Here is a 10804-nt window from a genome sequence, read left to right as displayed (position 1 = left end):
CTAGTTGTCCTACCGATTATTTTCGGTGTTGATAGGGACAACCAAGGGGGGCCAGCCAGTCCTTGAATTATTAGTGTAGGTATATGCTATGTACATACCTACCTAGGTATTACCCAGGTATAGTTTATATGTACTATGTAAGGATGGACAGAAACACTCTATCATCCGAATTCCTCGTAACACCGAGTAATCTAATCAAGTTATTAGGTAGAAGCAAGACGATGGTGGGCACGGTGATGATAGCAATATTTCGGTATATGACCTATCTAGGTACTGTACTAGCATGGCCTGGCCGTTGCTAACAGGGCAACCGTAATAGGTAACACGGAGTTCCGGACTAAAATGTCCTGAAAATCGATTTGATAAACAGACGTCTGAAAATAGTAGGTGAAGCTCATCGTCCCGTTCGCTTACCTGCTTCGATTCTTCTTATTTTCTCATCTTCCTCCGGCATCTCAGTGTGGGGGTCGACGGCCCTGAACGAATAGTGTTCAAGGACATTCCAATATCGAACCTTCTTGTCCTAAATCTCGATTCTCGGTTGGGTTCCGAATGGACATGAATCCATGGGCGTGAATCCATCTCGCTTGGGGAGAACATCTTACCTCAGTGAGCAAGGTTTACCATAGTATTGGTTACAAACAATGCTACACAACATGCCGTCGATATAAGTTGACTACAAGTCGCCCAAGTTCAAATTTGAGAAGAAATGCAGGTTTCTCGTGGCTCATCTCGGCAAAGCCTATCACGGAGCCGAAGCCTCGCGTTTGGGGGGTGACTGAATGCCACCGAATTCTCTTCGCGTCCTGAGGCGTTTATAGCCTGCTCGTCTTGTGTTGCCCTATCCAGATTCCCGGATCTCCTACGTTGGTTCCATGAAACCCAAATGCACACACATGCATACAATTCCATATTAGGGCTTGTGATGTGCGTACGACGAATTCCCAATTGGCCCTGTCTAGATTACTTAGCCAAAATTTCAGGAACATTTACGTATAAGTGGGTTACATATCATGCATTCTCATGCATCCAATATACTCGATAATATAGTGTAAGTCGACATCCGACATTTAATCCTAGGGGAAGGATTCGCGGGTCGCGGGTCGCGGGAATTGGGAATTGACTTATTACCGAAATGGAAATTCCTCTGAATATTCTCGAACGATTGTGACGAACATAATCGGTGAAGTCTGGGCGGAAGGTTACAAATCGGTCAGGAAAATACGAAATCCACTTCAATAATTACCACCTGGACCCTACCAGAACAAAGTTAAAATGGCCCGTTCCGCAGTGATCACCCGAAGCCACATATTTCATATTTCTAATTACATACCTTAGGTATGTACATGTATGTGCGTATGTATATAATCAGATAATATGCACAAGCCTGTCCCAAGGATAATTGGGTATCTAATGTAACATGTGTTGCTATTGTTCCCCCCCGTGGCGTCTTTCGATTCCGCATATTCTCGAAAGAGACGAAAATCGAGCATCGCTCAAGTCTTACGAGCAATTCGAATTGCAGACATGTCCATCTATGTTTGGTATGTATGTACCTTCACTTCTGCCAAGTCAGCTAAACAGAGGTCCGTGTCTTGCATTTCTGGCGTCCTTCCCCGCTGTCCCATGTCTCTATGTATTCTTCGCTTAGCCCGACTCAGCCAAGCCAAGTGCCCACGCAGCTGCCGTCGAGTTCAAAGCAGCGGTAGCGATGAAGAACAACAACAGCAGAGATACGAAAATTGGGGCTGGGAGGATCAGAAGATCCGGGGACGACCCATTCTTGAAACGTTCGATTTGTCTTCTTCATATCCTTCTTCTACCTATTCTACCAGCAGGGAACAAAAGTCATGAAACAAGATTATGTTGGCCATGAGACGGGGCTACTCGGCTCCTGCAAATGATCCCCACACACGACTGTAGCGTACACTCAAGCACTCAAAGGACCGAGAGCCTTGCCGGCAGCTTACATACGACAGTCCCAGAACCAGGCCTTGGCAACATACACTAATATACACATGTATGTACATGTGTACAATAAGACCTGACAGGTGATTTGGACGGGATCCTATTCGATAACCAAACTAGGTAATATCTCGTACAAATGCGCCCTGCCCGTGACGTATTTTGACAGCTCAGCTCGCTGCGGTTCGCACACGTATCCCGCGAATCAGCCCTACCCAAAAGATGGAATCCTCGGGTAAAGAGATACTGTAAAGAGGCAGTCCCTCCGACCCAGCAGTATGGGAGGTGGGCACCCTCAGCTTCACTCCATATGATTACTATCAATGAGATAGGCATTACTAAAATGTGCCAAGAGCAACACGATAGGATAGATTTTCAGGGTCTCTTGCAGCTGTACGTTATATCCGCCCAATTATCCAGTTTCCCTAGTCTCGGCAATATACACACATGTGTGATTGGGTACCTAGTTCTATATATACCCTGGGGCTCGATGGCTGAGTTTCCGAGCTTCTGACCGACGAAAAATCATGCGGGGACGCCACAGCCTGTAAGGTCCTATGTAGGTAGGTATGTATGCACGTAGAGCCGGTACGACATGACAAAAAAATCATCTCGAGAATGTTAAAGCGGCGGTAGAGTTGGTTGATGGACAAGGGTTGGATAAAACAATCCGGAGCAGGTATTCTACTATGTACAACTTCGTCCCATCTCTTGCTGCTTTTGCGAAATACTCAATAGGGGGGAATATAACTCGGGATATCAAAGGCGAACCACCCCCTACTGCCAGCTCCCTCATTTACCCGGAATCAATGATCCATGACTACCTATTCACATCACCACCCCGCCCCCCTAAAAACCTAGCAAGCTCTGCTGGCGTAGTAACGAGAAATGACTTATCGAGGATGGTATCACCTTCTCTGATGCGGCTCGTAAGAAAATAAGATAGCGTCCTTGTCCTAAACCACATATCTGCCAACTCCAGTTGCCCAAACTCTACCTCCCCCTCTCTGTCGTCCCAAAAAGTATCAAACGGTATCCATGGTTGCAGCTCCAAAAAAAAAATCGAGGTATAAGTAAACGCGTCCAAAAATTGAAGTCTGCCGAGAAGAGGCGCGACTTTTTAAATATATCGAAGTCTCATAATTTGCTATCTTCCAATTAGGAGAGATATGTGTGCGTAGATGTGTTCCCTTGCTCGTTTAGCGAGAAAGGCCCTCGATCGGGCTGACGGGGAGACTCCGAGCAATGCTGAGGTCGGTGCTACCAGTACGTCTCAGGGCTTGCGACATGGTCTCTATGTTGAGATCTCCATTTACAGAAAGACTGTGCTCTGCAGAGGTAGGACTTCCAAGAGGTTTCCGGACAGGTGACATGCTTAGCCCCTTGATAGATCCTGAGATGCTGTTCGGTGGCGAGGTCTCCGGTCCCTGCGAAGAGACAGGTGATCTTATTGGGGAAGGAGAGCGATTGACTCCTCTCGATCCAATAGAAGTCAGGCCAGCAAGATGCATAGAATCTCGGCTGCTATTCGGAGGTATCTGCTCTGCCTGGACCACATCCGCAAATGAGATGAAACTCAGACGCCTCACATCAGCGGAGTCGAGTGATCCGTAGTTCGAAGCAGCCTCCTCCTTGTCGGAGAAAGCAGCAAGATCCTCAGCCCATGAACTAGACGCGGTTTCAAATTGGGAAGCACCAGTCACAGTCACGCTGGCAGGTTGGTGCGCGTTATGGGTCACGATCTCGACGGAGTCGGGGTTGAGGCGATCATCGGTAATAGCTTCGGAGGACGCGTCGAGGACAGGTGGGATGTAGTTTTCAGTCTGGATATGGGACGGGATGGCCGGCGAATTAGGTATAACGGTAGTACTTTCTTGAACGTCTCGCTCGAAGATTTGCGAGCCTGCAGGAGAACTTAATCGTGGAGACGACGAATATAATCCCCGGCTAGGCGAGGACGGTGTCATATTGGGACTACCAGCTGGAATTGGAGAGCTAGTCACCGAACGTTTCGTTGATGTATGAGGCACATCTTTTGCAGATGGCGAACTCGGCAGTCCCGAGGAGGATTGAGGGGAAGGTTTAGCACCAGGTTTAGAATCACCCTTCTTCTTCCCAAATCCAAACAAACTTCGCTTCTTCGACTTTGGATCGGTTTTGGTGGAATCACTCTCCATCTCCTTCTCGTTGTTGTCTGTGATAGTTGAAGTTGAATCACCTTTAGTGTTACGGTTCTTTTCTCTCAAATCTGGAGTTAAATCATTTTCCCTGTTGGGTTTTATAGAAACTGCTGGTGCAAGACTCATAGTGGATCGGTACCGCGATTTAGAATGGGGTGATTAACGGGTAACCCTCGATGAGTGATATTTAAATTCTGGAAAATGCCAAGACAACCGTTAGCACGAGACCAAAAAATGACGGAACCAAAGACGAAGCGTATATGCCAAATAGGAATCCCCGTCCTGTAGTAGAAATAGTGCAAATATTGTTGCTGCTGTTAATTCAAAGGAGGGAAACCTGGTGGTGTTTGGCAAAATTGATGGGGAGGCCTTATAACTCGAGTAGAGGAGAGAAGAGTTGGTAGTTGGTAATCCAAATCTGTTAATCCTCCCGTATAATAAATTATCGGGGTATTTTAATATAGATTTAAGTAGACTGCCACTTACCCTCCGTTAAGTGCACCTGCGAGTAAGTGGAAACTGATCGAGTTCGACCAGGCGGATTTCAGTTATTCTTTCTTACTTCTCACTAGTATGATAGGGAGAATGTCTTGCGTCTGCCTGCCCTATAGCTTGTTCCTGCTAGGTGTTGTTGGTACGACTGCAAGTATGCGGGTGCGGTTGCAGGTGTAGATATAAGTGGAAGGGTGAAAGTCTGATACAATACAGCACGATGCAAGAGGATGCAAGTGTGCAGCTTGGGGTGGGAAGCCTGGGAAGCCTTGGGAGAGACCCTGTTGACGATCGCTTCTTGTCCTAATACGTAACAAGACTAAACCAGAAACTAGAAACCAGAAACCAGGAAGACCAGGATGAAGGCAGGTGACAGGCAGCAACGATCAGCAATTTGCTTGTGGGGATTAATGACGCCGATGGATCGTGACTAGATGACGACGATAGAGAAGGGATAGGTTTTGTGTAAGTGCCCGGCGTGCCTTGGGTATATTAAGTAGGTATGTAAGTAGATAGGTAGGTATGCTGGTCAACTATTTAGGTACAGTCATCCAGGATCATGGGACGGGTCGCCGGTCATTAATTGAGCCCGAAGATATCAGCCTTGAGGCGGAGGGCCAGGGGATATGCGGAGAAGGAAAAGAAGTAGAAGAAAAATAAAGAAATAAGGTGCTAAAGGCGGGATGTTAATTAATAAGAGCTCGTTAATAATAGAGCTCGGCCTATGCAGGTTTTTTATTTTTACTCGTCACGATCAAGGTTCACAGATGGAAGCGATCAAATTGTTATGCTTACTTTTTTTTCTTTCTTTTCTTTCTTTTTTTTTCTTCTCACAAGCTTTGCGCTGATATGCTAGGAGCCCGCTTAGCGTTCCCAAAAAGTTCAAGAATGCGCGCGTTTGTGTTGGTATGTATGTGTTGGTATGTAGGTACTGTCAGACTTAAGATCAATATTTACAGCTAATAGATAAGAGAGATGACAAGAAGAAATTTCTTGCTTCGACGCCGGAAACTTGGGTGTGATACGGTATCACGTAACCGTATTTGATTTCAGAAACACGAGGGGATATTGGGAATATTGGAGATGGCTAGCTAGTCTTGGGCATTCTGCTCATCAGGTCCTAAAAAGGGGGCCCGCAACAGGCGACGTCACTCGTGGTGACAGAATCCAATGATCGTCAAGGACACGAACAAGGCCAGGATGAGGGAATGCCCCCCATCAGAAGCACGGCTTTCGATCGTTTTTCCCAAGCCTGATTTCCCAACCTTGCTAAAGTTCTTACCTACTCCAAGTAGTTACAATATGTTGTTATTTATGTAACGATCATGATGGTCATGGCCGATTGTGAACCCCTCACGACGAAACTGGTGATGAACCAGGACAAGTCTCGAGGGAGGGGCATCAAAGGCCATCTATTGGACCCTTTACATTCCCGCAGCTTGTCGCATTAACATCAATGCAATCCCACGAGCTGAAAATAGGCGAGAGGGCCAGTTGAGACGACCATGGCCCAACAACCACAATGCTGACACAGCCTGCCTACGACTTGCAGCACGCCACTGGCGACCAATTCGCTATGTAAACCTGGAAAAATTTGTAGAACATACCACCACGTCCGTCGTCCTGAGCCCAGATCGGGAAATATCATCTATGTGTCTTAGGTGGTTTAGAATATGTAGTACCATCGACGCCATGTCTTGTAACGCTCAAGCAGCCGAGCAGGGCAAAACTCCCCTCCCTTAGAGATTGATACGCAATGATAGTTATTTTCGTCGCAATCTTAGTCCAATCTTAGTCTTTGCCTCTTGTCTCTCTTGTAGGTCGTGGGGGCAAGGGCATTACCGTTAAGGGTACCAGTCAAACATGTAGGCTGAATCGATTGGGCGAACCTAGAGATACCAAGGCCTGGGCCGTCTGGCACATGAAACCCCTCGAGCTCGACCTAACGTAGGTACGTCACTTATCATGAGGGGTTGCTGTGTTGATTGGCCCAAAGGGGTGGGTTTAGGTAATGTTTAATTGATTAGGTAACTAGGTTAGAGGGTTGAATCGTCCGAGTTCAAAGAGAAACCTGTCCGCGTGAAGGTCGGATAAGTGCATAAATATTTACGTACCTGAATACATATACTTGACTCAACACACGGACCACCAGATTACCTTAGGTAATAATACCACACCTCTAGCAAAAGGTCACATGACCTAGGTACTCGCTCTATCCCACTCGGCCCGCGGGATCCTCCGACAAAATTTCACCTGCACTTGGCCTATGGAAGTAATCGACTAAATTCATAGAAGCATTCGAGGGCCACTCCCGGAGGAGAGGGAACGAGACAGCATTCTCCCAATTAAGCAGTCTTCCCTCTCTCAGGCGCGACATCCTTCTTTATCCTGACCCAAAGTCTCCAACACATCCCACAAGCCAGAATGGAGGCCCGACCCCTCGTGCAGCCTCTGCTGCGCTCCATCAGCAGCACATGTACCTCCACGAGTACAAGAGCAGCAGTAGTAACAATCGCCTCTATACCACGACGGCACCAATCCTCGACATCCCGCACAAAGCGCGCCTTGAAGATCGCCCCTCACCCCTCCTTCTTCCCCTCCTCGGGCGAATCCACGCAGGTCATCTACAACCCGCCGTCCTCCATGCCCTCCGTCTACCACACGCCCTTCAAATTCCTGCCTCCGAGCGACCCCCGGCGGAAAGCCAATCTCGCCCAGCTCTTCCGGTCCTCCGCCGACGCCTCCTCTTCGAAGTCGGCCCTCCCCCCCGAGCTCAAGGACCACGAGCGCAAGTACAACGTGACGCGGGAGCAAGTGGACGAGATGCGCGAGCTGCGGGCCACGGACCCCGAGCGTTGGAGCGTGCTGAAGCTGGCAGAACGCTATGGCTGCGCCCCGTATTTCGTCATGATGTGCTGCCGCGCACCGGACGAGCATCGCGAGCGGGAACGCGCGATCCTGGGCGCTGTTAAGGAACGGTGGGGTCCCATTCGCACGGCTGCTCGCCAGGAGCGGAAGAAGCGCAGGGACTTGCTGCATAAGGATCTATTATAGGCGTGCTAAGCTACCTATCTATGCGTCTACCTATTCGCCTATGCATATCCCTCCCTAGTACCTAGCTGCCTCGATCTGCCATAATACAAGAGGGTTGGCGGGGTACCTTGGCTTTCTATCCCCTGTGAGAAGTGGAACGGAACGGGAATGGTAGTCAATTCTTACCTGCTAAGATGAGATAGAGGCCAGGATCTGGTTAGGAAATCTGCTATATACCATCGGTCCCAAGTGAGGTGACTTGTATCTATACGTATGTATATAGTAAGAGGGGATTGGGGACGAGGCGGACGACTAACGAGTGAAACCGGATGGATACAAAGATCAGATCACAGCCCTAGGCCAGGAAGCAGACCTACATGTATCACCAGACCTTAAAAACAATAAAGTTATACATCGCCAACGAGCCAGTATAGGATATGTCATCATCAACATTGAACTGACGCATCTCAGACACCCAATAAGAACCAATACCTTATATCCGAGAGCTATTTTCTTTCTTGAGCGCATAAATCATATTTATACCTCCACTTACCGTAATATGATATGATATTTAATATGATATTTATATAAGATGTGTCTTATACCATATTTAGAGCATTCATCAATAAGCTTCAATTATTCCGTTCATATGCCTCTATTCGCTATCTACGCCTGAGGACCCCCTTTTATATTTCCGATCTACTTAGCTCGTTTAACCCTAGAATCTGCAAGATGTAGTATGACTAGGTATATCGGTAACTTACCACCGTATTTACGAAATACCTAGCGTTGACCGAAGAGCCCTATTGCTTCCCGTTTGCACTGGCGTTTGTGCTATGAGCCTTTGCAATCTCCCAGTCCTTCTTTCCTGGAATTACTCTCCAGCACCAGCCGCACCAACTACGGCTGCGTCCTGAAACCTCTCGGCCTAGGATTTCACCCTTATTCTTTTCATCTTCCCACTCGGGAACGCAGGCGCCAACGCGCACGATCCGCACGAGTTTCGTCTTGACTACGCCGCCGATGCCCTCAATTTCGTGACGGGCGTATCCGGGCCTTAGCTGCGGGCTCGGTGTCCGGCGTTCCGACGGCGGCGAGCCCGAGATAGAAGATGCCGGCGACGGCGTAGTCCAGGGCGACAGGGTGCCGTTATTCTCATCCTGCTCCCGGGCATCCGCAGCGTCACAGTCGGTTTCCTGTTCCCGCTCCTTGGAACCACAACACGCCGCCTCTCGGCCGCAAATCACCCCCCGGTCACCTTCGCCGATACCGGTGCCGAGACCCCCGAGCACCTCGCCGTATTGGTTACGCCATTTCCAGATGCTACATCCGGTTAGCTTAGACGAATAAACGAAAAAAGGGTGGTGATCATCTGGTGGTGATCAGATGATCAGGAGACGCGTACGCCTTATAGTCGTGGTCTGCTCCGCGAATACTCCTCCCGCAAGGTTGGCAGAGCCAAACTCCTTTTGTAACACAAGTGCAGATTGCCTGCTGCATTTCTTCCGCGTCTACGAGAGTGTCTGGTGATAGCGACGGTTTGACAAGGCTTCCGAGAGGAGCCTTGCTGCATGGGAAGCATAGTCGGCGATGCCTGTCGCGAAGCACAACGGGAGCCGGTGGCTTGATAGCGCAGTTCTACCACGTATCTCGTTAGATGCACAGCTAGAATGATTCATCGAGCAGGAAAATGCTTACCCGGCATACAGCCGTTGCGCATCGCCTGCATTCGGCTACCATATCCCTCGCGCAATTCCCGCTTTTGCCATTATAGTCCCCGGTCCGACCGTCTTCCATATAATACCAATTCCCAGCTCGGGCACGGTAACGGAAGGTGTCTTCGGGGTCGACGGGTACATCCTCGTTGACGCAATGGAGGGTATGCGCAAGAAGGGTGCTTCGATACTGCAGAAGGGCCTGGTGGACCTGACGACAGGTACGAGACAGGTTGTCGAGCGTGTTCAGGTCGATAGACGACGCAATCGCCATAACGATACTGGTGGTCGAGTCAGCCTTTTCTCCCCCGGCCTCACACGAGGAGTATGACAGCCAAGGGGAGGTTCTGCTAATAGAAATGCCATAAGTGAGGTTGCGTCTGCCTACGGATAACATCCGAGAGCCTCCGCCATCCCATTATGCTCGTTGAGGTTCTCTGGCTCTCGATCTATCGTAGTTTCTTGGCTCTCTCCTCCGTGTAGCCCGTTCAGCCCATTTGGTAGCTGCTGCTGCTTGACGCGATCGCTATTCCACTCGGGCTTTAAGCCGTAATGTTGTGTCTGCGGCGGCTCGGCCTCCTCGTCGAGGTCTACGAAAAGTGCCATCTTTGGTGGTGCTGAGGGAAGGCCAGCGTGGCGGGTAGGGGGGGGAGGGATAAGAAAATAAGACGGGAGGTCAGGGACCCGGGTTGAATGTTAGAGTAAAGAAGAATGACGAATAAGAAAAAAAATCGGAGACTTTGAAGTTAAATATATAAAAATGTTCCCGGAAGGTCTCGACGACATGGAAACAACTCCCGAGTCGGTAAACCCCAACCGTTGCGATTCGTGTTTGGATCAAGTATATGCAATGTATGTAGGATGTAATGGATTCCGTAGTTGACCTATCGTACCTACCTGGTATGGTACGAATATAGACATGTACGAATACTTACATGTACATCGTACATATGTACATAAGGATTGATTCATCTATACCGCAACTGCCATATCACAATCCACGATAAATAAATAAAAGTACCTACTGCCAGTCTGCTAGTCTGCCAGTTTACATCTGGAGGTACCTAATGCACCTAATGCACCTAATACATAGCGTCCCCATCTTTACATACTCGAGTAAATATTACGTGTGCGAATGTACCTTCTTCGTATTGTCTTTATCAGATCCGTCACCGCGCACCTGTACGCATACTTGCACGTCTTTAGCAGGTTTAACAGAGTTGCCAGCTTGCCTATAGTAGGCAGGTGGGGTCGGAATTGGGACAAGTAATTCGCTACCTCGCTACGGCTCCGCGCATTGATCAGCGCTACGAGACACTAGCATCGCAACGGGGGGAGGCTATGATCCGCCCTTTACCTAACAAGCCTAACTGTATTGCAGCACGCCATCTAGGAATTCAGCGCAGTCATCAGGGGCAG

At 48.8% G+C, this 10804-nt stretch overlaps 3 protein-coding genes across 3 annotated transcripts; 1 reads left to right on the top strand and 2 right to left on the bottom strand.

Annotated features, from left to right (window-relative positions):
- Window positions 1-3035: 3035 nt before the first annotated feature.
- F4813DRAFT_695 (uncharacterized protein) lies at window positions 3036-4941 on the bottom strand. The gene is made up of 2 exons (XM_049248779.1): window positions 4632-4941; window positions 3036-4339 (listed from the first exon to the last, which is right to left on the bottom strand). The coding sequence occupies exon 2, from the start codon at window positions 4269-4271 to the stop codon at window positions 3165-3167; it is 1107 nt and encodes a 368-aa protein (XP_049104495.1). The 5' UTR covers window positions 4272-4339; window positions 4632-4941; the 3' UTR covers window positions 3036-3164.
- A 1957-nt stretch (window positions 4942-6898) lies between these two features.
- F4813DRAFT_340963 (mitochondrial ribosomal protein subunit L20-domain-containing protein) lies at window positions 6899-8221 on the top strand. The gene has a single exon (XM_049241257.1). The coding sequence runs from the start codon at window positions 7062-7064 to the stop codon at window positions 7689-7691; it is 630 nt and encodes a 209-aa protein (XP_049104494.1). The 5' UTR covers window positions 6899-7061; the 3' UTR covers window positions 7692-8221.
- On the bottom strand, window positions 8222-10376 carry F4813DRAFT_340959 (uncharacterized protein). The gene is made up of 4 exons (XM_049241256.1): window positions 9774-10376; window positions 9369-9666; window positions 9076-9308; window positions 8222-8993 (listed from the first exon to the last, which is right to left on the bottom strand). The coding sequence occupies exons 1-4, from the start codon at window positions 9989-9991 to the stop codon at window positions 8474-8476; spliced, it is 1269 nt and encodes a 422-aa protein (XP_049104493.1). The 5' UTR covers window positions 9992-10376; the 3' UTR covers window positions 8222-8473.
- Window positions 10377-10804: the final 428 nt, after the last annotated feature.

Source organism: Daldinia decipiens, assembly GCF_022478715.1.
Source record: "Daldinia decipiens strain CBS 113046 unplaced genomic scaffold F4813scaffold_1, whole genome shotgun sequence".
NCBI lineage: Eukaryota > Fungi > Ascomycota > Sordariomycetes > Xylariales > Hypoxylaceae > Daldinia > Daldinia decipiens.
This window is presented reverse-complemented; position numbering and strand designations above follow the sequence as displayed.